Raw genomic sequence first — 21,654 nt, forward strand, 5'->3', positions numbered from 1 at the left:
AGATGTTTGCATTCTGTACTTAGAAAGTGGTCTATTACAAAATAAAACTCTGCAAGTGAGCCTAAATGAATTAAATTTGCATTATTAATCGTCACAGTGAAATAGTTGGTTTAGCTAATAGTTTAGCTTTATGCAAGCTATTTTGGCTAAATTAGACATTTTATCAGTTTTTTAGGCTAATTTGGCATTTAGCTAATATTTTAGCATCCTATCAGCTTCAGCGTTTTCATCTATTAGCTTCTGGGATTTCAGCTATCAACTTTAGCATTTTCAGCTACCAGCTTCAGCCTTTTTAGCTATTAAATAAAGAAAACACAGTTAAATTAGTCATTTTTAATATACTACTTTCCTGTGCTAGTGAGTATGTTTAAGAGCTACTTGGGGCAGTTGTTGCAGTGCTTAGTGAGCAAAAGCTAGTGCCTAGCTGCGAGCACCTTGTGATCTCATATTTATAGCAGAGGACCTATAAATACCTGCAGAATGTGTGTGGGTATTTGTACGCTTAGGGAGCCCACTTGCCATACTAGTGGAGAACCGAGCGACAGGCGTCATTTTGTTTGAGGTAAACACCTTACAATTAACTGAAATTTCATCTAATTGAGCTGCAGGCCTAACTAATTAGTTCTGAGGGTCAGTAATGTTGCTGGATCTTTAGCATGCTCATGCTGATGGACTGTCTTTTTGTCTTTTTCCCATGTTGCCTCATTAACTGGATTGACTGGATGTGAACAGCTTTTCTTTTAAGTGTTTTATGCACAGTGTCTGATTAGAAAAGTTAATTATTTAGCTAAATTATTTTTCTGCTCAGCTTCTGCTGCATTTAAAAGTGCAAGTTTGCCTATTGACTGTCTCCTCACAAGTTGTTCTGTATTTGATTATCAGATGACCTCCAAAGATGAAGAAGACTTTTATCAGTCAGAAGATGATCTGGATGAAGATGAGGCAACCCAATATTTAATTGAACAAAGTCTGATCCAGTACAGAAAGCTTAAAGGATTGAATCCGAGGTTAAAATTTTACAAAGTTATTCTGAATTATCTCCAATTCCAGTTTTTTATCTTTGCGGTGGGGATGTTTACAATGTATTCTTGCACACTCAGCAGAGATCTGAAACCATGTGAAGATCCCGATGAGATTTTCAAAGCAATCAAGCAAGGTCAGACACTGAGCTGATTGTTCAGCCTCTCCCTGTCAGGAAACGTGCTGCAACTTTCTGTCTCCAAATTCAGGTGATGAAGCTACAGTCAACCAACTGATTTTACAACCCGAGAGTCTTTCCAGAGTTGATGAACGAGGATGGATCCCTCTGCATGAAGCTGCTGTGCAGGAAAACAAAAACATACTAGAAACGATATTTTCAGGTGAATAATTCTTAACTACATCTGATTTTTTTAAACCTATTTTTAGATGCTGATCCACTGCTTTGCAGCATCACTTCCAGGAGCAGCTCAGTGTCGCACTTTAAAGGGAGAAACTCCTCTGTTTCTCGCTGTGGTCCACGGAATCAGAGAGAACGCAACATTCCTGTTACAGAACGGCTGCAGTCCAGAAATCCAGAATGATGAACAGGATTCTCCGTTGGTGGCTGGTAGCCAACTTCTTTATAGTGTGAAATACATTACCTTTGGCCAATGCTGTTTTTACCTGCAAATCTTCTCGTTTGTTTCTCGTCTCCCAGCTATTCTAAACGACCAGTACGACTTGGCCACGCTTTTGCTGCGTTACAATGCAAAAGTAGATCAAACAGGACCGCTGAACAGGACAGCCCTACACGAATCTGCCTTTTTAGGCTTGGAGAGCTTTGTTTATCTGCTGTTAGAGTCGGGAGCCAACCCAAACGCGCTTGATGTCAAGATGAAAACTCCACTGGCCCTGGCAGCACAAAACGGACACCTGAATGTTGCAGAGATTCTGATACAAAAAGGTAAATTGGATGTTTTTACTTCTTTTTTTGATGAAAATTTAAAAATATTGAAAAAAAAAAAAACTATTTATTGAACCCCCTCCAAATAGCAATGTGATTTATTTCCTGCTTTTTCAGTTGTACTTCCTGTATCTCAACACATTCAAGAAAAAGAGCAAAAAGTAGTGAACATTATCATTTTTTTCTTGGCAGGAGCGTGTGTGCAGTTTGAACCAGAATCAGGTAGTATTTTGTTTGATGCAGCAGCATCGGGGAACCCTGACATCATCTCCTTGTTGTTGGACAGTGGAGCAGATCCCAACCTTCACCTGCCCAGCGGGCATCTGCCGATTCACCGTGTGGCGTACCACGGTCACAGACTGTGAGCGAAGACCATCACTTCCCCAGTTTTGACAGACTTTTGACTTGTGCCGTGTTCTCATGTGGGGTCTCTTGTTTGGCAGAGCACTGGAAGTCCTCCTCCCTGTGACTGAGCTGCAGGCTGTGAAAGAAAGCGGGATGAGTCCTCTCCATTCTGCTGCTGCGGGGGGGCATGCACATTGTGTGGAGACTTTGCTCAAAGCTGGTTACGATCCAAACTTCATGCTGCACCCGAGGCTACGCCGCAGCTACGATGACGATCGCAGATCTGCCCTGTTTTTCGCTGTGTCGAATAACGATCTGCAGTGCACCCGTTTGCTGCTGGAGGCTGGGGCAATGGTAAACCAAGATCCTATCAACTGTCTACAGGTGGCCCTGAGACAGGGCAACTATGAACTTATCAACCTTTTGCTGAAATATGGGGCAAATGTCAACTACTATTCCCGTGTGAACACCACTCACTTCCCTTCGGCGCTTCAGTATGCCTTAAAGGATAAAGTCATGCTGAGAATAATTCTGAACCATGGTTATGATGTGAAGCGTTGCTTTGACTGTCCATATGGTGACAATTCACACGACTACGCTCCTTGGACGACGTCAGTCATTAAAGACATGGTGGTGAGGCAAACTCGTTTTAAAATATTGTTGGTTTAAAGTCCCACTCCAATCCTATTCTGATCCATTGTAAAAGCATTCCCAGTGGCTAAAAGAACTAGCTAAAAGAACTGTTGTTCTCTAGGACAAAGTATCTGCAGAGCGGCAGTAATTCGTCAGAAATCCACCTCTGAGTTGTGGGCGTGACTGAGCCAGCTTTCATTACCCATCATCCCTTAGTTTTACTTTCTTCCACTAGCTTACAGCCCCTCACAACCCCAACCTAATATTAGCAATATCACAGCTATCCAGATGTTTTGAGCCAGATTCCAGCTCAGATGAGGAAAAAACAAGCAAATACATGGAGCTTTTTGTCTGGAAGTGGATGCATCAGAATGGAGCTTGTGGCCTGCTGAATGTAGCTTCTAAGCAACAATTACAAGCCTTTATAAATATTTTTTTCGTCTGCTCCTATTTCACAACGAATACTCAAAGACTCCAAACATAATCTTTATTTTCTTTAATATATGTCCTCCACCATGAGGACACAATAAAAACACCATGGAGTGGGTCTTTAAGAGAAAAAAATGTCTCTTTTTGTGTTAGAGCTCACGCCTTTTCCATTTCACTTTCTAGTTTTGTGAGGTGATAACAGCGTCGTGGTTGAAGCATTTATCTGCTCAGGTGGTGTGCACCATGCTTGACTACACTGACCATGTTTCATTCTGCCGTAAACTGGAACAGACCCTGAAGGAGCAGAAACAGTGGCCTGAAATCTGTCACATTCAACGTGAGAAAAGCACAAATCCTGAAATGTTTCAACCATAGATAGCTGGCTTCCTTTACAATGTTCTTGTGTTTGTTTGTTTGACTGACAGGAAATGTAAGGAGCCTGAAACACCTGTGCCGGTTGCGGATACGGGAACACCTCACTTTTCTGCGCCTGAAACCGCCATGTTTTATCAACTTCCTTCCTCTTCCTCCAAGGCTGAAAGATTACCTCCGCTACAAAGAGTTTGATGTTTATAGTAGGGGGAGCGTGGTTTAATCAAAAACAGCTAAAGATATCACACAGACATGTGCTGCAAATTCATTTTTATTGAATGTTTAAAGGAAAATCACAGTTTTTCACATAAACAATCCCTGTTAATATTATTCCTGTAAAAGCTTGAATTTATATTAAACCTGTATTTTAATCTGTATTATTGGTTTATTAAAAAAAGATTGTTTATGCATCATTTAATAATTGGAGGGCATCAAAATTAATGAAAAGTAAACCTTTTCTGCTATTTGTTCATCAATAACAGCTAATAAACTATCAAAGGCTTGATTAGCTCGGCTTACAGAGCAGTTGCGCAAGTTTTATTACATTACATATTTGTTGTTTACAAAACTTAGCACAATCCTGTTATCAGTTTTTGCAGGTAACAAGGTTGCAAATCTATAAAAATATTAGTTTTCTCTCAGGAGAAGAAGATATTTGTTCAGTTTGCTGTTACTTATGTAAATAAGTAATAATAACTGTTTCAGATTAATTCTGATTATATGTGTAATAGGGTTGTATGGGGTAGAGTAAGATATTTGATCATAGCTAACTATGTTATAAAAAATATGAAAAATAGAATAAAGGAGATGCTTTTGCTCTACCCATTCTTTTAGAAAACTGATGATATGAAGTCCAGCATATCATGTGATTCCGTGTTGTATTCTTCTTTTATCTAGCTAAAAAGGTTATAGTAACAGGGTTGCGTGCATGTTCTAAGACACACCTTCCATTGATAGTAATTAGTATTGGAAATATTTTGTTTATTAAAACAGATGTTCCCACAGATTAAAAAAATATATCATTCTTTAAATTTCATTTTAACTGTTTTATTAAAGACTTAATTTGGACATTTGGGGTGGTACAAAGGAAAAATTGCATGTTTAGGGGGTAACTCATACTTATTTGTTATTTTTAAAGCAAGTTTTTCTCTTAGTTTTTGCAGATTTGGTCTCAGGACAAGTCAATTTACTTAGAGCCTGCATGTATTTGGTATTTTGATGATATTTTTATTTATTTGGGAGGTATAATGTACTCCATTACTGGATGCTCAAAACTTCATTTTGATTGCCACCTTGTGGTGAAATAGAGAAATACAATTGTTAAAGTTTGGGAAAAATGTTTTTCCCCTGGTTTTCCAATATTTTGATATTATTCATTAACCAAACTAGTTTATGAGAACACACACACAAACTAGACTGAATATATATTATCTATATTTTGTTTATGCTTTAAACTATTGACAATAGATTTACACGTTTCATAAACAATGTATGTAGGCTTGTCGTTTCGTTTAAATATTTATTGCATAAACATTTTAGAGTTGTAAAAGCAGCCTGTATTTTATTTATTTTTGTATTAATTATAACCAGAAAGACTTTTACTAAACTGCTCTGTTTTGTTCCATTTTATCTGAACGTGTCAGTTGTTGCAATACCTCTAGTTGCCGCTGCGTGGCGCAAATTTTCTTGTATGTAAACAGTGACGGCAGCGTTTTGCAGTGGTGGAGAAGAACGTGAACGTCATTTTCACAATGGCGGAGGCTGGGTGAGGAGGAGAGTGTGTGAAGCGGCGTCGTAATCGTCTGAGCTACATTTCCCTCACTATCTGCACGGAGCCCGAAAATGGCCCTCAACCCCGGCGCGGTGGGAAAAACGGACTCAGACCGCAGCGAGAGGGCCGCTTTGCACCCGGGGGGAGGCGAACCCCAGAAGAATTCAGCCACCACCTCGGCCACAGCCAACCAAAATGGCGATCAACCTGGATGTAGAGACGGTGTAATGCCCGAACAAGAAGCCCCTGAACGGCGGAGGAGCGTGCAAGGAGACGTCCGGAGCTGTAGCAGCTCTCCTTCGCCAGCCCACAGACCGAGTGAAGAGCTGCCACGGAGAAATTTTCAAATCCCTCGGAAGACGAGAGAGCGGAAAGGTGGTTGCATGTCGCTGATATGAACCCAGCCTGTCCTACCTTTCATAATTCAGCTCAGTGCAGCTAGCTTGCTAACTAGCCGGTTAATTGCAAACGTTTAATTAGTTCCTATGACTATTACATCTTAAAGATAGAACTAAAACCCCGCCGTGTAAACCCACTAAAGCCCGACGTGTGTAGCGTTGTTTGCAGACACAGCGTTAGCATTAGTGGGCAGGCTCAAGTTACCGAGTGACCAACAGCGGCGCCCGGAGCGGCACTTTTTGAAGCCTGTCCGGCTGGAGCGAACTAGTTTGTTTTGTTTCTACACCTTTTTCAGTTCGGTCCGAGTCGGACTCGACAGCACCGGTGTGGGTGTTTAGCGGGGATATAATAGGCATCACCTGACGGGTGTCTTTGACCTCAGTGAAGGGCATGGTTTCTTCCAACTGTCTCCACGGGGGTGCCCACACTTTATCGTGAACTTGTGTCGCTGCAATTTCGAACCTCAGTGAGCTCGAAGGACTTTAGCCGCGTTTAGCCTCTTCACCTGTCAAAGCAGCGACTCTCCTGCTACTGACACTCGTGCTCCATTGGAGGAAAAATGTTGAAATTCGACCAGGAAGGTGTTACATGGACATGTCAATGCATATGTACAAAGTTAACATGACCTGGACTGACCTTCTAGTTTTAACAAGTTGTTAGCTAAGAAGCTAGCTAGTTTCTTTAGCTTTATTTATGTCTAAACCACGTGATCCCTTCCTGAAGTCAGCTAACGTTGGTTTCACTTTGCATGAGGTCAGGGTGACTGCATTTTATGTAAATAAATCAGGTATGGAGCTTGGTTACCTGTGGAGTATCAATCTGTGGTTAAAATCTTTTAATTTCGCTCTTATCTTTAATACTATAATACCTGTAATTGGGGTGTAACAATTCATATGATAATTTTTGATACGATTCATAGTCGATATTGTTTCGTTTTGATCCGATTTACTGACCTAAAATCGATTCATGACATCTAGCTAAAAATTCAACCAGTAGAGATAAATACCTGGTACTGAACAGAGCGGATGACGTTTTCGAGATGCCTTGTATTTTACGCAAGATAATCAAGTCTAAATTAAATAGGTGTAAAAACAAGAACAAATGATAAATCCATTTACATTTTAGTTTCATAAAGTTCAGCCCACGGTTGTTTTTCACATCAAAATAATACAAACGGAACATTATTAGAACATTATACCACACGTCTTTGCAAAATTCCGTTTTCCCACACATTGGACTGTAATGATGGATTGATCTGTTTTTGCAGTATTGGTTATAATCGATTTAATGATTCCATTGACAACTTGCCTCAGACAAATCGATCTTGTTGGATTTTACGACTTAATTAATTGTCGATTAATCCTTACACCCCTACCTGTAATAGTTAAGACTGTATTGCTGTCATCAGGAGGACTGATGCTGATTTATAAAGCATCTGACTTTTTCTGATTGCTAGCATGTTTTGATTTATGTTTGCAGGCTTGTACCAGTTTCTGCCTCCTGACAGTCGAGAGTTTGAGGACCTCATCAAGCTCATCTCGTCGTTTTACCTGGACCCATCATCACGAGCGTCGTTCTCCTACAGCAAAGCCAGGCTCATTCACAATGAACTGCTGGAGAAGGAGGTCAGGAGCGCACACGCATCCAACAAACCAAATTCTGCATTTTAAGACTCACTGGTTCACTTTATTTCCTCTCCGCCGATCGTCTACTTTTCTATCAGTTCATTGAAAAGCGGAGAGAGATGAAGCAGGAGGGCCGGACCGAACCGGACCTCGCAGAGTCGTACTGCTTCCTTTTTCCAGACAAATCAAAGGTCGGCTACTATAGAAAGTTTTACTAAAGCACAATTGTGGATTGTGTATTAATTTAAACTTTGCTGTTCATGGTTCAGCTCCAGTGGATCTGTGAGAAGGGTCTGTCAGTCGGACACTGTAGGATAACCACACTAGGAAATCCAGCTGTGGGTAAGCGGGTCGCTTTAGTTTAACTTTTTCTTTAAGAGGAGCATTTTAAAGGGCAGTTTTATGTTATACAATATTGTAGCTGCATAAGAATATTTTCTAAACCAATCATTCAAAAATAATTCTTTTTTAAAATCTTTCTTTTAGGTGTTTATCTTTCCAAATACTCAGATTTGTTACAAATCAATCCTTTTGAAGTGGGCTCTTTTGGAGACATGATTATTTTTAAAATAATGAGGGTGAGTAGTTTTCTCTTATTTTTCTAAAGCTTTTTTTTGAGTGTTTTGAAATGTTACGGGAATAAATGCATATTTTCCGTCCTCAGGGAAGAATCAAGCACATACACGAGAACATGCCCAAGAATGCCATTGAGCCATCCCCCAAGTTTGACTGTCATTTGTCCAAAATCGCCAATAGAGTCACGTCTTTGCTGTCATATAGAGCTTTTGAGCTTACGCAGGTAAACATCTCTCTTTTTTTTTTTTTTTAAGAATATTCTCCTGTGTTTCTCTGACGATTTGTTGCGTTACAGCAATTCTTTTTCGAGTTCGCATTCGATGAGATCAAGGCACGCCCTCGCCACGTGTGCCCCTACGCTGTGGTGTCCTTTCAGTACAAAGGCAAGGAGGCGGCAGGATCTCCTTTAACAGCACACAGGTAAAGGATCCTGTAGGAAATGGGACATTCTCCATACATTCTTTAAGGCATGCTTGACATATCAAAATGTCTTTTCTCTCTTAATCAGATTTAACACTATCCCCTCTGAAGGAAGTAGAGGTAATTCTTCTTCCATTTTCTTTGTTTATTCAGTTTTAATTACAAATATAGTTTCCCTGTTTACATTTTTTTATCTCTATTTTTTTTGTTTTTGTTTCAGGGAAGAGCTGCTACCAGGTTTGGAGTGGTCCGCTAATAAACAAGGACCGGGAGTTGTTTCCAATCTGTTTACGGTCCTTCTCGCGGCCCTACCTTCCTTTCAGACTGTGAGTTCCATTTTAGTCTCTTTGCATTTTTTTTGTTTATTTCTGGAAAATCTTAAAAGTGCAGCCAACATCGTTTTCCTTTAATCATTAAATACCTTGTTAATTCCAAACTTTAATGGCTGAAAAGCGGTTAGAATTTGCTTGTACTATACAGAGCTGTAATGTGGATTTTGGTACAAATCTCTGATGAATCTTTCTGTGCTGGTGTGCAGGCCTGAGAAGCTGGAGATGCATCAGGGCATGCAGTTGGACCAGGTGAAGAGGAAGATTCCCTCTGTGCTCTTTTCCTGGGACACCTATAGCATGTCACGGGAAGGTTGGTCACTTGTTTGTCTCTTAATAACTGAAAAATGGAAAGAAAAAAAAAAACACGCCTGTGGTGCTGAAATGCATTTGTGAACCTTTGCTCTCCTTGCTTGCAGTAATGAAGTGTGGGATGTCCTGCAGCCTCTTTGAGGTGGTGGACGGAAAAGGCAAAGCTACTAACGGCAGCTTGGCGGCACTGATCAGCAAACTGGAAAGGGACCGAATGGTGAGTCATTTACCTGTAGCTGTGAGATGATCTGAGCACGGACAGAGATGAAAATAAACTAAATCACAAGCGAACACCAACGTATTGCAGTTTGCATTGCAGTATTCAGGAAAACTGGATTGTAGTCCCCTTCTTCCACTTTGTCTAAAAATACACACTGAAGCGCATTAAAAAAAAAACGCTATTTTCTCTTCTATATCAAGGAATAAAAAGTGTTCTCAACAAAAAAATTATGTAGATTTTGCCTGATCCTTGTAGGAAATATGTTTTGTAAACTGAAAGTGAGAAAACTCACTTTTACCCACAATGCACTCTGACTACTTTTTGAAAACACTGGCAAAACTTTATTGTAAGTATTTTGATGAAAATGTTTTTTGTAAAATATTAATTAATTTAAAGAGTTTGATGAAAAAAAAATAAAACATTGTTCTGATTGATCACAGAATTAACAGCTAAATTCCTTGTAATTGGATTTCAGTTTTTTTTCCTTGTAGACGAGGACTGAACAAACCTTTAACAATTATGAAGCTGAAAATAAGCTTCTTTGAGTGTCGTGAGAGATTTTTTTTTTTTTCTTCTCAGTGTCTCACAAAACATAACCACAGACGATCCCATTGCATTACAGTGATTTGTCTGTGTCTTCTACTTAATCTTAAAATCCTACCTGAAGCATTTGGAAGAAGCTCCTCTGAGAACTCCACGTTTGGGTGGATAGATTAACCGTCTCATGTCTTCTCTCCTCTTTCAGGTGCTGGTGAAGCCCTTGTTTGACAAAGGCTTTCTCTTCCTGTTGTCTTCAACTCAGATGGGTGAGTCAAAAGGTACTAGAAGCCTGAACTGCCTGTTTGTGTCATTTCCACCACCTACCTGACTGTTGTCCCCAGTGAGAGCTAAAAGGTTGCTGTTTGGTTTGCAGAGAGGCGTGGGCGGCTTGAGAAGAAGTTGCAAGCACTGTTCATCTTCCAGGAGTCCAGGATGGTTGTGAAGTATTGTAAGTCAGATTTGTTATTTCTGCATTGATATATTTTCTCACCTTTTGTTAGACTGTGGAAGTATAAGTCTGAATTTACTCAATACTCCCCGGTAAGAGCACTTTGTTGGGAGTTTGTCACAATGTTTCAAACTCCACTGGAAATTACCCAGAAGTCTCTGTGAACAAGCAGAGTGCTGGTGAATATAGACCACAGTACATTAAAAAAATGTAGGCAAATTAGTTTTTTTTATATATTATATATATCTATAGTCTTTAAAGGGTTTGGGGGTATTGAGGGAATTTGGACATAGCCTCTGAGAAAAAAATCCTCGTTTGAGTTAACTTTTTACTGATACTTTAAATTGCAATTCATTATTATTTTTATCTTAGCATCAAGACTCTTTGAGCCAGAGCCGTTGACGGTGGAGCCTCAGCCGGCCATCCTGTCCTCCATGGAGCCTTTCGTCCCTGCACTGCACTACGCCCTCTTCAAGTTGCGTCCCAACCCAGGCAAGGACATAAGTTCTGGCGTGGAGCGCCAGGCCACGGATTACCTGACTCGCATGGATTCGGGCACAGTGCGGCCGTTCATTCTGCCCGACTACAAATATAACGTGGATGAAAGGACAACCCCTCTTCCAGTGCCCAGACCAAAGTTTAACATGGACGCCGTGCTGCGGTCGTACACCCACAACCCCGCCAACTACATTTTACCTTTAAACAAGGCCAAGGACTTAATGGAGCGGATACGGAACCCTGTCCCCACGCCCCCGCCGCAGCCTGCCCCAGCTCCGGTGGAGTACAGCCCTGTGTCGGACTGGGGGGGCTCAGACAGAGGCTCGGATCGAGCCGAGAGACCCACAGAAAGACCCCCACAGATGAGGCTGGCCCAGGAGAACCCGACCGTGGACATAAGCAAACGAAGGCCTGACTTGACTCAGTCAAACGGTGCCCAGCTGCAACTTAAGACTCTGGCGGAGCCTCAGCCTCAACCCCAGAAGGGTCGGGTGTCTCAGAACGAGTACGATAAAGACAAAATGAAACAGCTGCTCAAACTGATCCAACTGCATAAGAAAACCCTCGTGAGGGATCCCGGGAAGGACAGGGGCGAGGACGGCGGCTGGGACGTCAGCGCCCTCAAAAGGAAATTTGAAGAAGAAGAAGAGAGGAGAAGCATGAACAAACACCAACGCACCGATCATTTAAGCAACGGGGAGCCCAGCAGAGGTATGAGCCTTTGATATTTCCTCTAAAAATGTTTTGATTAGCTCCGAGTGATTAATTGACACTAAATCCTAAGTGTTTTGCAATCTGTTGACATATTTTACTTCAAACTGACCAACGAGGCAGATTTTCTATTGAACAGCTGAATTCAGCACTTGGCTGCAGCCCATTTCTTACTTTCACAGACTGAATCAATAAATGATGGTGCAGGGGAAATGTGCTGCTAACTACAGTTAGCAATATTCAGATTTATTTTTGCAAAATTATTTCAAGAAAGGTAAAAGGTACTTTTTTATAATATATGTTTATTGCATTCAGTTAAGATCATTTATTTGAATTACTGTTGAGAGATTTGTGAGTTATTAAGTGAAATCAACCCACTCTGAGTTCATATCCATCCATCTTTCTGGTTCACAGATTAAAGGAATAGAGTTGCATTACCTGCCATCATTCTAGAGTAAATGCTTGCTGCTGAATGTGGTTGCTGAAGAGGCTTTGTCAATTTAAGAAATTGCTTAAACAATTTGCTAAAAGTGCTAGAATTATTTGTATAATACCCCCAAATTTTAGCTTAACTCAAAACTAAGGCCAAAAAAAAAAAACTCAGTAGATGCCAAATTGCCCAAAAATGCTAACATGTTGGATGATGCTAAAATATTAGCCTGACTCCAAATTATTCCAAAAAATCTCAGTAATGTCAAATTAACTGAAAAAGCTAACAAGTTGCTAATATATTTGCTGAACACCAAATTAGCCAAAAAATAGATGCCCAATGCTAAAAAAAATCACAAAAATTGCGTAAAATTTCAAAACTGTGAAACATAAATGCGTATGAATACTAAAAATACAAGCATGAATGTTCTGAATGTGCTGAACTTTTTGATACCACAAGTTGAAAGGTGCTCAAACATTTTTGAAACATTTCCCATTGGCTGAAAAATCACATAAATTGCGTATTATTTTAAATGACATACAACTTACAAATACCAAAAGTACAAGCAGTAATGTTCTGAATGTGTAAAGGTTTTGCTACCAAGATTGCAGAAATTATATAATATGCTATTTAGTTTTTACAAGTCAAAAAATGTACGGAAGAAAACGGAAGGGAGAATCACTATAGAGGAAGAAAAATACTTTCAGATTTTTCGACTAAAGTTTGATCCACTGACTTTAAAGTTTTGAGGAGATCCAGTAATGTACTCATATGGGCATGTTCCTAATTCTGCAGCTGCTAATTAACAGCTATGTTGTCCAACTCCTATAAGTTACTAAGAACAAAAGTGGATCAGAACTAATGACTGTGATAGAATCAGATTGCTACTTTATTAGTTACAACTAAAAAGAATCCTTCAATGCCTCGTCTACTACTCTAAACCTTTGGTTAAATGAAGATTAGAGGAATATGGTATGCATGAGGGTCGCTTTATATCAAATCCTTTTGCAGCTGCTACTGATAACGCAGGCTAAGTATACCTCTCCACTTGTTTGTGTCCTCCAAGCAGCCCAGGCTGACGACATCAGTGATGAGGCGGGGCAGAACGAGAACCTAACCGCAGTGATGGAAAGCATGGGCATCTACGACACGGACCTGAGGGCTCGGGGGAACGCCGACGCCTCCGCCGTCAACGAGACCCAGCGCCTGCTGAAAATCCTCCTGGCCACGCTCAACAAAGCCGTCAGCCAGGGTGCGATTGCCCCGCAGGTCAACCACGGCGAGCCTTCCAGAAGCGCAGGAAGAGTCGAACCGCCATTCTCTGATCTGCATCTGGAGAAGCAAAACGAGCCTTTGTCACAAACGAACTACATGGAGGTGAGACAGAAATTAATCATTTTGGGTTTTTTTGTGTAGATTCTGATTGTTGTCTGTGTTCAGGAGGACATGGACTGCAGCCCTGGGAGTCCGTGCAGCGTTGGCTCCCCGCCTAAACAATTGCACTGCTCTGACATCCCAACTGGGGATATCCCCACTAGTGAAGGTACCCCACAGCAAAAACTCACAAACATATTTAAATAAATTTAACATTACACCGACACCCTTTCTTTCTGCTTTCTTCCAGACAAAGAGCAGCATTTTCCAGAGTCAATTCCCAAGGCTCCAAAGTCCCTGGAAGCTGAGCCTATGGCAGAGAGCGACCCAGAGCCGAAGCTGCCTTCAGCTCCTGAAGTGAAGGCGGTTGCTGCTCCCACCATGACGGTTGTAGAGGAGGTTCCTTTCAGGCCTTCCATCAGCCTGGATACCATCATAAACCAGGAACTCCACAGCCTCAGCTCGGACATCAAAAACATCATGCAGTCCCAACACATCTGCTATAGCAACAAGCTCCCCTCCCGCTTCCCCCTCCGCCACTGCTGGCAGCCCAGCAGCTGCTTCTCCGACTTCGTGGTACCCTACGTCTCCCCCGCCTCGGTCCAGGGGCACGTCGACGCGCTGCGGGAGAAAATGCTAAAGTTGATCCCAGCTCCATCCTCTTCCGCCAAGGTCACCTCCACAACTCCCCCAGAGGACGCGTGTGGCCTCACAACCCCACCCCCAGCTCCAACCCAGACTTCCAAACCCAAAACAGAACCAGCACTTCCAAAAGGCACTGCCTCCTCCCAGGGTGGAAAGACTACTCCCAACAAGGAAATGACATCTATCAAAGTGAAAATAGAGAATTCATCAGAGTTGGGGGGAGAGATCTATTCTCCTTCAAATGTTACATCAGAATCTCCCGAGCAGAACCCTGCGGCTGCTCCCGCCGGTGGTTCTAACCTCCTGGCTGGCAGCCTCATCGGACAGCTGAAACCAGAGGTTTTTAGCAGCTTGGTGGAGATTTTTAAGGACGTTACCAAGAACACGGTTAAGTTTTACATTTACTCCGGAGACGAGGGGGACGAGAGCACAGTGTGCAAGGAGATCAAGGTACGAACGAGCTTTCTGTGAATACTGTGAGATTTTGTTTGTTAGTCTCATGGTAGTTTTAAAGACCTTCTTTGATCATCTGTTGAACTGTTTTAAAGTGTTCCCAATGGTGCCATTTTTAGCCAAAATCCAAACAACTTGTCATTTTTTTTGAACAGGTCCTATTCATTAGAAAATTGCCACTAAGTTGTGGGTGGAGCAACCCCGCCCCTCTTCCCCTCTCCATTGTGGAGAAGAGCAGGGAGCTTGTGGCCTGCCCAGTGTATTTTCTGTCTTAAGAAAGCTTTTTTTCCAAACTGCTTTTTTTCATCTCCTCCTGATTCACTGCAATTTAGATAAATAAATACTCAGAAATACAATCTTTATATATACCCTCCATCATCAGAAAAATGCTTTAAGAACATGTTAAAATCACTAAAAACAAAATCTTCCTCGAAATGTTGGCGAAGTAAACTAGAAAATAAAGTTTATAAAGTTTCATAACTCCTTTTTCAGGATATATATATATATCTTAAATGTATTTTAATTGTTGAATATTTAAATAAAGAGGGAAAATCTCTGACAGAGCTCAATCCTCTTCCTGTTTACAGGAGTACTTGAAAAGCCTGGGCAACAGTGAGTGCAGTCCTCAGACGTTTTTAGAAAACAGTGGCAGTTTGGATAAACTCCTCATCATCATCAGGAACGAGGACATTGCTGCACACGTGCACAAGGTACAGTCTGCGCACCATGCTCTTCATTTTCTACTTCTAAAAATATCACATATTTTGTTTTTATCATCAAATAAATGCTGTAAAACACACTTTATTAAGTCCAAACATGGTAATAAACACCACAAAATGTTAGGAAAAACCTTCACTAACAAGCTTTAAATACAATTAATTCAATCCCATCAAAACTGTTAGCATATAGAACTTTTGCTAGCAGCTATGAGATCTGAAAATACCCTCTGAATTCCCGCACCAGCCTTTAAAAACTATTGTTAAAGCTAACAGCATCATGGTTAAGCAATCAGGATGTTTTATACTATTTATACAATATATATTTGTGTTCAAGAACTCTCTGAGCACGTGTTTTAAAATAAATGCATCGCGCATGTATATGCTGTTAAAGCGGTGCAAATCTTGTGAATCTTGCTCCAGACTTTTCTTTTCACAGTTCCATTCTAAGATATAAAAGACTTGGTGTTATGTAATCCTGGCCGGGCACAAACCACAGTTATTAATTTCTCTTTCTTGATCGATTTTCAACACTTCTGTGACTAAATGAAGACCAATAAACCACCATCAAATCCAAGTCCCTGATTGGTCAAAGTTAACTGGTTTACACTTCAGTGTGCGTTCAGTAGCTGCACGTTTTGTACATAGATCCTGAAAAATGGCTTAAAAACGTGCGTAGTGACGCGTAAAGGAGAGTTTTAATTACTGAGCCGGAAATGCACGTTTACTCTCATTTACATAGACTTCATTGGAAGTGGCTGCACTGCTGTGAACGCAGCATCAGCCTTGATGCTTTCTGGTGAACATGTATATTCCAGTTATAAAAGAAACAGCTGAAAACTCCAAAGCGAATCCCTTAAGGCGTTTGTGTTTTCAAGCTACAGCTAACATGCTTTCTGCTGACTTCAGCGATAAACAGGACAAACTGTTCAATTAAAGGTTCAGTCTTTTTCGACAGACCCTTGGGACAAACAGGTTGAGTGACTTTTTTTGCACCAACACTCAAAGGTACACAGGATTTTTATTTATTTTCACAAGTTTATTGCACACTTTTATTTTGATTAAGGAGCTTTATTTTGCTTCTGTGGCTGAGTGTATTTTCTACAGACCCTACAGAAGTATTCTGAAGGTCTCTGAAAATGCTTTGATCGCTTCAGATTGTTCTTGTTTTGGTGAATCTAATAATCAGCAGATCTGAAATATTTTACTGCTTTGATCAGAGGCTCATTGTAGAAATAATGGAGTGTATTTAATAAAAGCATTAATGTCTTGTTGTTTGTGCCGCAGATCCCTGCTTTGGTGTCATTGAAGAAGCTGCCCTCTGTGAGCTTTGCCGGCGTGGACTCTCTGGACGATGTGAAGAATCACACATACAACGAGCTGTTTGTGTCTGGAGGGTTCATAGTGTCGGATGAGTTCGTCCTCAATCCAGATCTCATCACACAAGGTGAGTATGGATCGACTCTGACCAGGAGCTATCGCTGATTGCTGCTGCAGTGGGATTTGCTGATACTGATCCCCAACAACGATTGAAACCTTTGTCTCTTAACATAATTATCAGCTGTTTTTAACCTCAGCAGGTGTAAAGTATGAACCATTATATTTTCACTATAAAAGCATTAAACAAATATTTTTCCTGTTTTTAAAGGTAAAAGTGAAAAGATAGTTTTCTTTTTTTTAACCAAACACTTGTTGTTTTTCCAATTCTTTCCTAAATGTTTCCAAATAGAACAGTTGTTTTTGTTTTAACCAACGGTTCTCCCGGGTTATCCGTCCATCTAACGAGCTGTGGCGTGCAGAGAGGAAGTTAGGTTGAGGACAGTTTGGGTTCAGAGAAGGAGAGCTGTTTTCATCTATGGGTGACGGAGGAAAAATAGCTGAAAAATAGACAATTTCATGCATGGATACAAAATCATTTTATTGAACAAACGGAACAGATTTTCCAGTGCTTACTTATTATGGAAGAAATCATTTGCCCTACAGTTTAATATTATACTATGTTTAGAATATGTTTTTAAACCTTTTTTCTTCATTAAAAATGTTTAGTCTGTTACATTAAAAAGCATTTATGCACATATTTAAGCACTGTTTTTATATTCTGGTTGTGATTTTATCTCGATAGGTGCTATATAAATAAAGATTATTATTATTATTATATTTAACCAGATGCAGTTTTGTTGAGGTGACGACAGGCTTAAGTTTTGTCTCATCACTCGTGCATACTTTAAGAACACCAGATAAAGTTCTATTTAACTAAATGTTGGTTAAAATATTGTTTTTTTTATTGACTAAAACATTCAGAAGGAGCTTTTTGATTTTACTCAAGTTTGTGACTCTATCTAAGCACACATTTATAAAGCCAAGCTCCAGTTTCAGTCATTGCCATGTATACAAGGGGTACGTTTTATCAAACAGTATAAGTCAGAAAGTTATCAGGTCAAGTAATAAACATTTTTCTGCATTTTGTCGTTCATTTTGTTGGTTCTACGGGGTCCAGCTTTCTCTTAGATTGTTGTTGAAACACCAGCAGTAATTCTTTACATCTGTTTACGTAAAATCCCCCTAAGGGCTGCAGATATGTTCTGATTCCACAAAGTGAATTATTTATTAGTTTTTCCTAGAAAATGAAGGTGCAAGAGAACACTTCTGATCTAATTAAAGACTGGTTCTGACTTTTATGTAGAATTCTCCCTTAGAACGTTTGTTTTATATCAATCTAAAGTGACATCATTCCTCTGTATATTCTTCAAATGTTTACTAGCAGCTGCTGCAGATGTAGCATCTTCGTTCTATCATGGACCCATGCACTGCAGTCTGCCTGTGCACTGCCAGCTGCTCTGTGCAGCCATTGTAGTCCATCAGCTTTGGGATTCATCCCAGAGATTATTCTCCTGCTCTGCTCCAATAAAAGCAGAAATCAAGTCTATTTTGGTTTGCAGTCCTCCAAAAAAAAAAAAAAAAAACCATGTCAGTCTGAAGAGAACTGATTGAGCTGCCACACTCCACCCATGAGATATGTGGTTTGTTTTTGAAATAAAGCTAAGTAGTTTATTTTGCTTTAGTCTTAGTAAACGCCCAAGATCACTGCATCTTCTTGAAATACTGCTTTAAAATTTCCTCAAAAAGTCATCTTTCTCAAAGCCGTCCTCACAGAGACGGCTCTGCTTTTTTAAAACGTTCCCAATGGGGTAAAAAGTCAGTCTAAAGTCTAAAGATGAGGGAAATGTTGCAGTGTAATCAGGCTTTTGCTGTAATGTTTTGTGGGACTTTAAGAATGGAATTTTTGCCTGAATACAGCAGCGTTACCTCTACAGTTCAGTCATCTGTTTGCATGACTCTTTTCCAGATCGGTTACAGGGTCTGCTGAAGTTCCTGGAGGAGCAGAGCACCCCTGAACACCCGTGGCAGTGGAAGGTGCACTGCAAGTCCCAGAAGAAGCTGAAAGAACTGGGGAGGTCCGTTTTCCTCTACAGAATACCTCAAATGTTTTCATGTTTTTGGATTCCCAACATTTATACAAATGTGTAATCTCTAAACGTATTACCCAAAATGACCCTTTTTTTTGTTTTTTTCTCTTCAAGGTTAAACACTAACGCCATGGGGCTGTTGAACCTTTTGACGGCCTATCAGAAGAAACATCTAGTGGAGTTCCTCCCGTATCACGAGTGCGATGTCCCGTCCCGTCAGGCTCCAGATCTGGAATGTCTCATCAAGCTTCAAGCCCAGCATACGCAACAGCGGCACCTCATCTTCCTGACAGGTAGCGGCTTCCACTTCCATAGCGGTCGTGGTTTAGACTGTGCTTGTTTCTTTAATTGAATGCTGTTTAGATCAGTAAGTACCTTTGATGATTAAAAGGTGATTAGTGTGATTGCTGAGGGGCTGATTGTCTTGTGTTTCTTCCACAGAGAGGCCGTTTGAAATGTTCCTGCAGTACTCGAGAAACGGGATCGTGATAGCGAGCATTGACGATGTAATGAGTGGCTTCCACAGCCTGATTGGGTCTATTAATCAGAGCGAACTTCCAACCCCCCCGTCCACTGGTGAGTGGTATCTTCTAGAACACTAAACAGTGTTTGGATGTTGTCGTTTCCCTTCATTTCTCTGTTTCTTTGCTAGCAGTAAACGATGAGTGTGTGGAAGCAGAGGATATGTCCTTAGACTCTGATGACGGAGAAGCTCCACCCGCGTCAGATCCCCTTCACGAGGTGAAGAAGGAAAAGCCTCCTCCGCCTCCAGAGAAGGAAGAGTTTCGTCCTCCTCTGCCGGACCAGCTGGTCAACGCTGAGAAAACTCCCACCCTGCTGGACAGCAGTTCTCTCAAAACCGCCATCTCTCAGTTCAAGGCCACCAACCAGTTGGGCTTGGCGTCCGCAGACATCGGCGGCATGTCGCCGGGGGGGTTCCCCGTAAATCCTCACCAGAGCTTTCTGTGCCCCTCTACGCCGTGGTCCTCCTTCACCGGCTCCTCCAGCTACTCGGCTTCTCCCGCCTACCCCAGCTCCCCCTGCAGCAGCACCCAGGAGCAGGAGTACCGCCCCCCCACTACATCTGCAGCTGCCGTCGTCCCAACCCTACCCGTCATGACCCCCGTCGTACCTCTAGCCAGCATGGCTTCCCTCCCTTTGGAGGTCAAACCGCCCCCTCCGCCTCATCTCATGGTACTGGGTTCCACGTACGGATCAGATGTTGGTGGGGCTGCTGGGGGCTCTCCGCTCACCCCCAGCCTGTCTTCCACTAGTGACATGGCCTGCAACCCAAATCCCACCCAGCATGACAGGACACTCAGTGGGGCCGGGGAGGGCGCGTGGGCGATAGGAGGAGCCACCACCTGTGACGCTGCAAAGAGCCAGGGCACCGTCTCATCTGGACCAATGGACCCTGCCGGTCTTCCTAAACCCGGGGAAAGCCTTCAGGGGGCCAGAACTCAGGTGAACTGTGCCGACAGCCTCTGCACGTCTGCGGGGATCCCCCCACTGGCCACCAGAGGGGGCACAGTAATCAGACCTAAGCTGCCGCCACATCCAATGGGCGGTGTGGGCTACGGAAGTATAGGTGGCATCCCGGGACCGATGGATCACGGACCTGTGCGGGGGGCTCTAGGTCCTGGCTCTTTAGGAAACTTCCGAGGAAGGGGGGTCCCTCCAGTCGGACTTTGGCCTCGACCTGGTCGAGGACACGAACTTAGGGAAGGGGCTGGCGGTGGGCCCTGTTCATGGGGTCACCCAGCTGGCAGGGGTGGACCACAGAATTACTACATGGACTACACGTACTCTCACAATTATGCCCCCGAATAGACAATCAGTGTTCTAACGGCAGTGCAAAGCCCACAACGCAGAGACTCTGAGAGCTGTCTGAATGTACATATTTCCTTGTCATAAACGCATCGATTCAAATCGGTAAATACGGTTCCTGGTTTTCTACATTAATAAAGGTTAATACAGACAGTGGCGAGTGTGCTGCTGTTGTGTAAACTGTCTGTACACTCTTTCCACATCCGCTGTCTGAGACCCCGTGCAAACCACTATATTTATATTTGCCAACAAATGTTAAGAAAAGGCCTTCCAGCTTCTCAAAATAAAAAACCCTGTAATTTCTTTGTTGCAGTTTTGAAATGGTTTGTGAACAAGGGGAACGACTGATATTTTTTTAAGAAAAAAAAAACTAGTGAATTAAATTTCACCTTTGCTGTTTTCTTTTTTTTATTTTACGTATTTGGTTGTACAAAATTCTATTAAAATAAATCATTTCAAATCTTGTTTGTGTTGGTTTGACACTATCAAGCTAACCATTCAGGAGTTTTTATTTTCTCGTCAGGAAATATAGGAAAATATCTGGATTAAATGGAGAAAATGTGTGGAGAATCTTTTTTTTTTTTTTTTTTCAAGCTTTAAATGCATTTACAGACATAGGTTTCTGGGTGCCGCTGGAGGAATCAGTTTATTGTAAACGGTTGTTTTACAGTTTGCTTGAATTGCACTTCAGCTGGTCTGAGACTTCCTTTGAGCATCACCAACTAGAACTCTCAACATCGCTGAAAGATGAGAGAAGAGGTTTCCCCTTCAGATTATTCTGGGTTTAGAATTTAATACTCAGCATGTTATTCCAGAATTTGAACACCAGAGGGCGACATTTCTCCATGTCAAAAACCAGACTTAGGAAGCTACATTTTTTTAACCAAGAAGCAAAACACATATATATAAATAATTTATTTTTGATAAATCCAACCACATAGTGTAACTATTATAAATATTTAGTACATCAGATTTTTTTTTTTTTAATTCAGAAGTTTTAATCATAAGGTTGAAGGTCAACAGAGTACTCCATTCAGAATCCAATCGATTATTTATTTAAAAGGCCTTTTAGGTTCTTTAAAGTCTTGATATCACTGTCTTCCCTTGGACACTCTTAAAATTCATAAAATACCAGAAAAACTATCAAAAACTCTAGCACAGGAGTCTGCAACCTGAGGCTCTGGAGCCTC

At 41.4% G+C, this 21,654-nt stretch overlaps 2 protein-coding genes across 7 annotated transcripts; both read left to right on the forward strand.

Moving 5' to 3' along the window:
* Positions 1 to 528: 528 nt before the first annotated feature.
* On the forward strand, positions 529 to 4,182 carry asb14b (ankyrin repeat and SOCS box containing 14b). Of its 3 annotated transcripts, XM_024292172.2 has the most exons (10): positions 529 to 562; positions 883 to 1,007; positions 1,101 to 1,156; positions 1,230 to 1,361; positions 1,430 to 1,588; positions 1,679 to 1,924; positions 2,117 to 2,285; positions 2,368 to 2,902; positions 3,515 to 3,668; positions 3,757 to 4,182. In XM_024292172.2, the coding sequence occupies exons 2-10, from the start codon at positions 883 to 885 to the stop codon at positions 3,924 to 3,926; spliced, it is 1,746 nt and encodes a 581-aa protein (XP_024147940.1). In that variant the 5' UTR covers positions 529 to 562; the 3' UTR covers positions 3,927 to 4,182. The 3 variants fall into 3 exon arrangements, with proteins under 3 accessions (XP_024147940.1, XP_036068663.1, XP_036068664.1); XM_036212770.1 differs by having other exon boundaries at positions 1,430 to 1,924; XM_036212771.1 differs by having other exon boundaries at positions 1,104 to 1,156; positions 1,430 to 1,924.
* Positions 4,183 to 5,406: 1,224 nt separating this feature from the next.
* On the forward strand, positions 5,407 to 20,928 carry tasorb (transcription activation suppressor b). Of its 4 annotated transcripts, none has more exons than XM_024292940.2 (23): positions 5,407 to 5,849; positions 7,353 to 7,498; positions 7,597 to 7,689; positions 7,768 to 7,840; positions 7,985 to 8,076; positions 8,163 to 8,297; positions 8,370 to 8,494; positions 8,583 to 8,614; positions 8,715 to 8,820; positions 9,033 to 9,136; positions 9,243 to 9,352; positions 10,101 to 10,173; positions 10,269 to 10,343; positions 10,716 to 11,552; positions 13,049 to 13,359; positions 13,423 to 13,525; positions 13,607 to 14,451; positions 15,042 to 15,164; positions 16,458 to 16,617; positions 18,517 to 18,625; positions 18,752 to 18,930; positions 19,079 to 19,213; positions 19,290 to 20,928. In XM_024292940.2, exons 1-23 carry the CDS (start codon positions 5,546 to 5,548, stop codon positions 20,465 to 20,467), a joined length of 5,448 nt encoding a protein of 1,815 aa, XP_024148708.1. In that variant the 5' UTR covers positions 5,407 to 5,545; the 3' UTR covers positions 20,468 to 20,928. The 4 variants fall into 4 exon arrangements, with proteins under 4 accessions (XP_024148708.1, XP_024148709.1, XP_024148710.1 ...); XM_024292941.2 differs by having other exon boundaries at positions 19,293 to 20,928; XM_024292942.2 differs by having other exon boundaries at positions 13,052 to 13,359.
* The last annotated feature ends 726 nt before the right edge of the window (positions 20,929 to 21,654 follow it).

This window comes from Oryzias melastigma, linkage group LG7 (assembly GCF_002922805.2).
Source record: "Oryzias melastigma strain HK-1 linkage group LG7, ASM292280v2, whole genome shotgun sequence".
Taxonomy (NCBI): domain Eukaryota; kingdom Metazoa; phylum Chordata; class Actinopteri; order Beloniformes; family Adrianichthyidae; genus Oryzias; species Oryzias melastigma.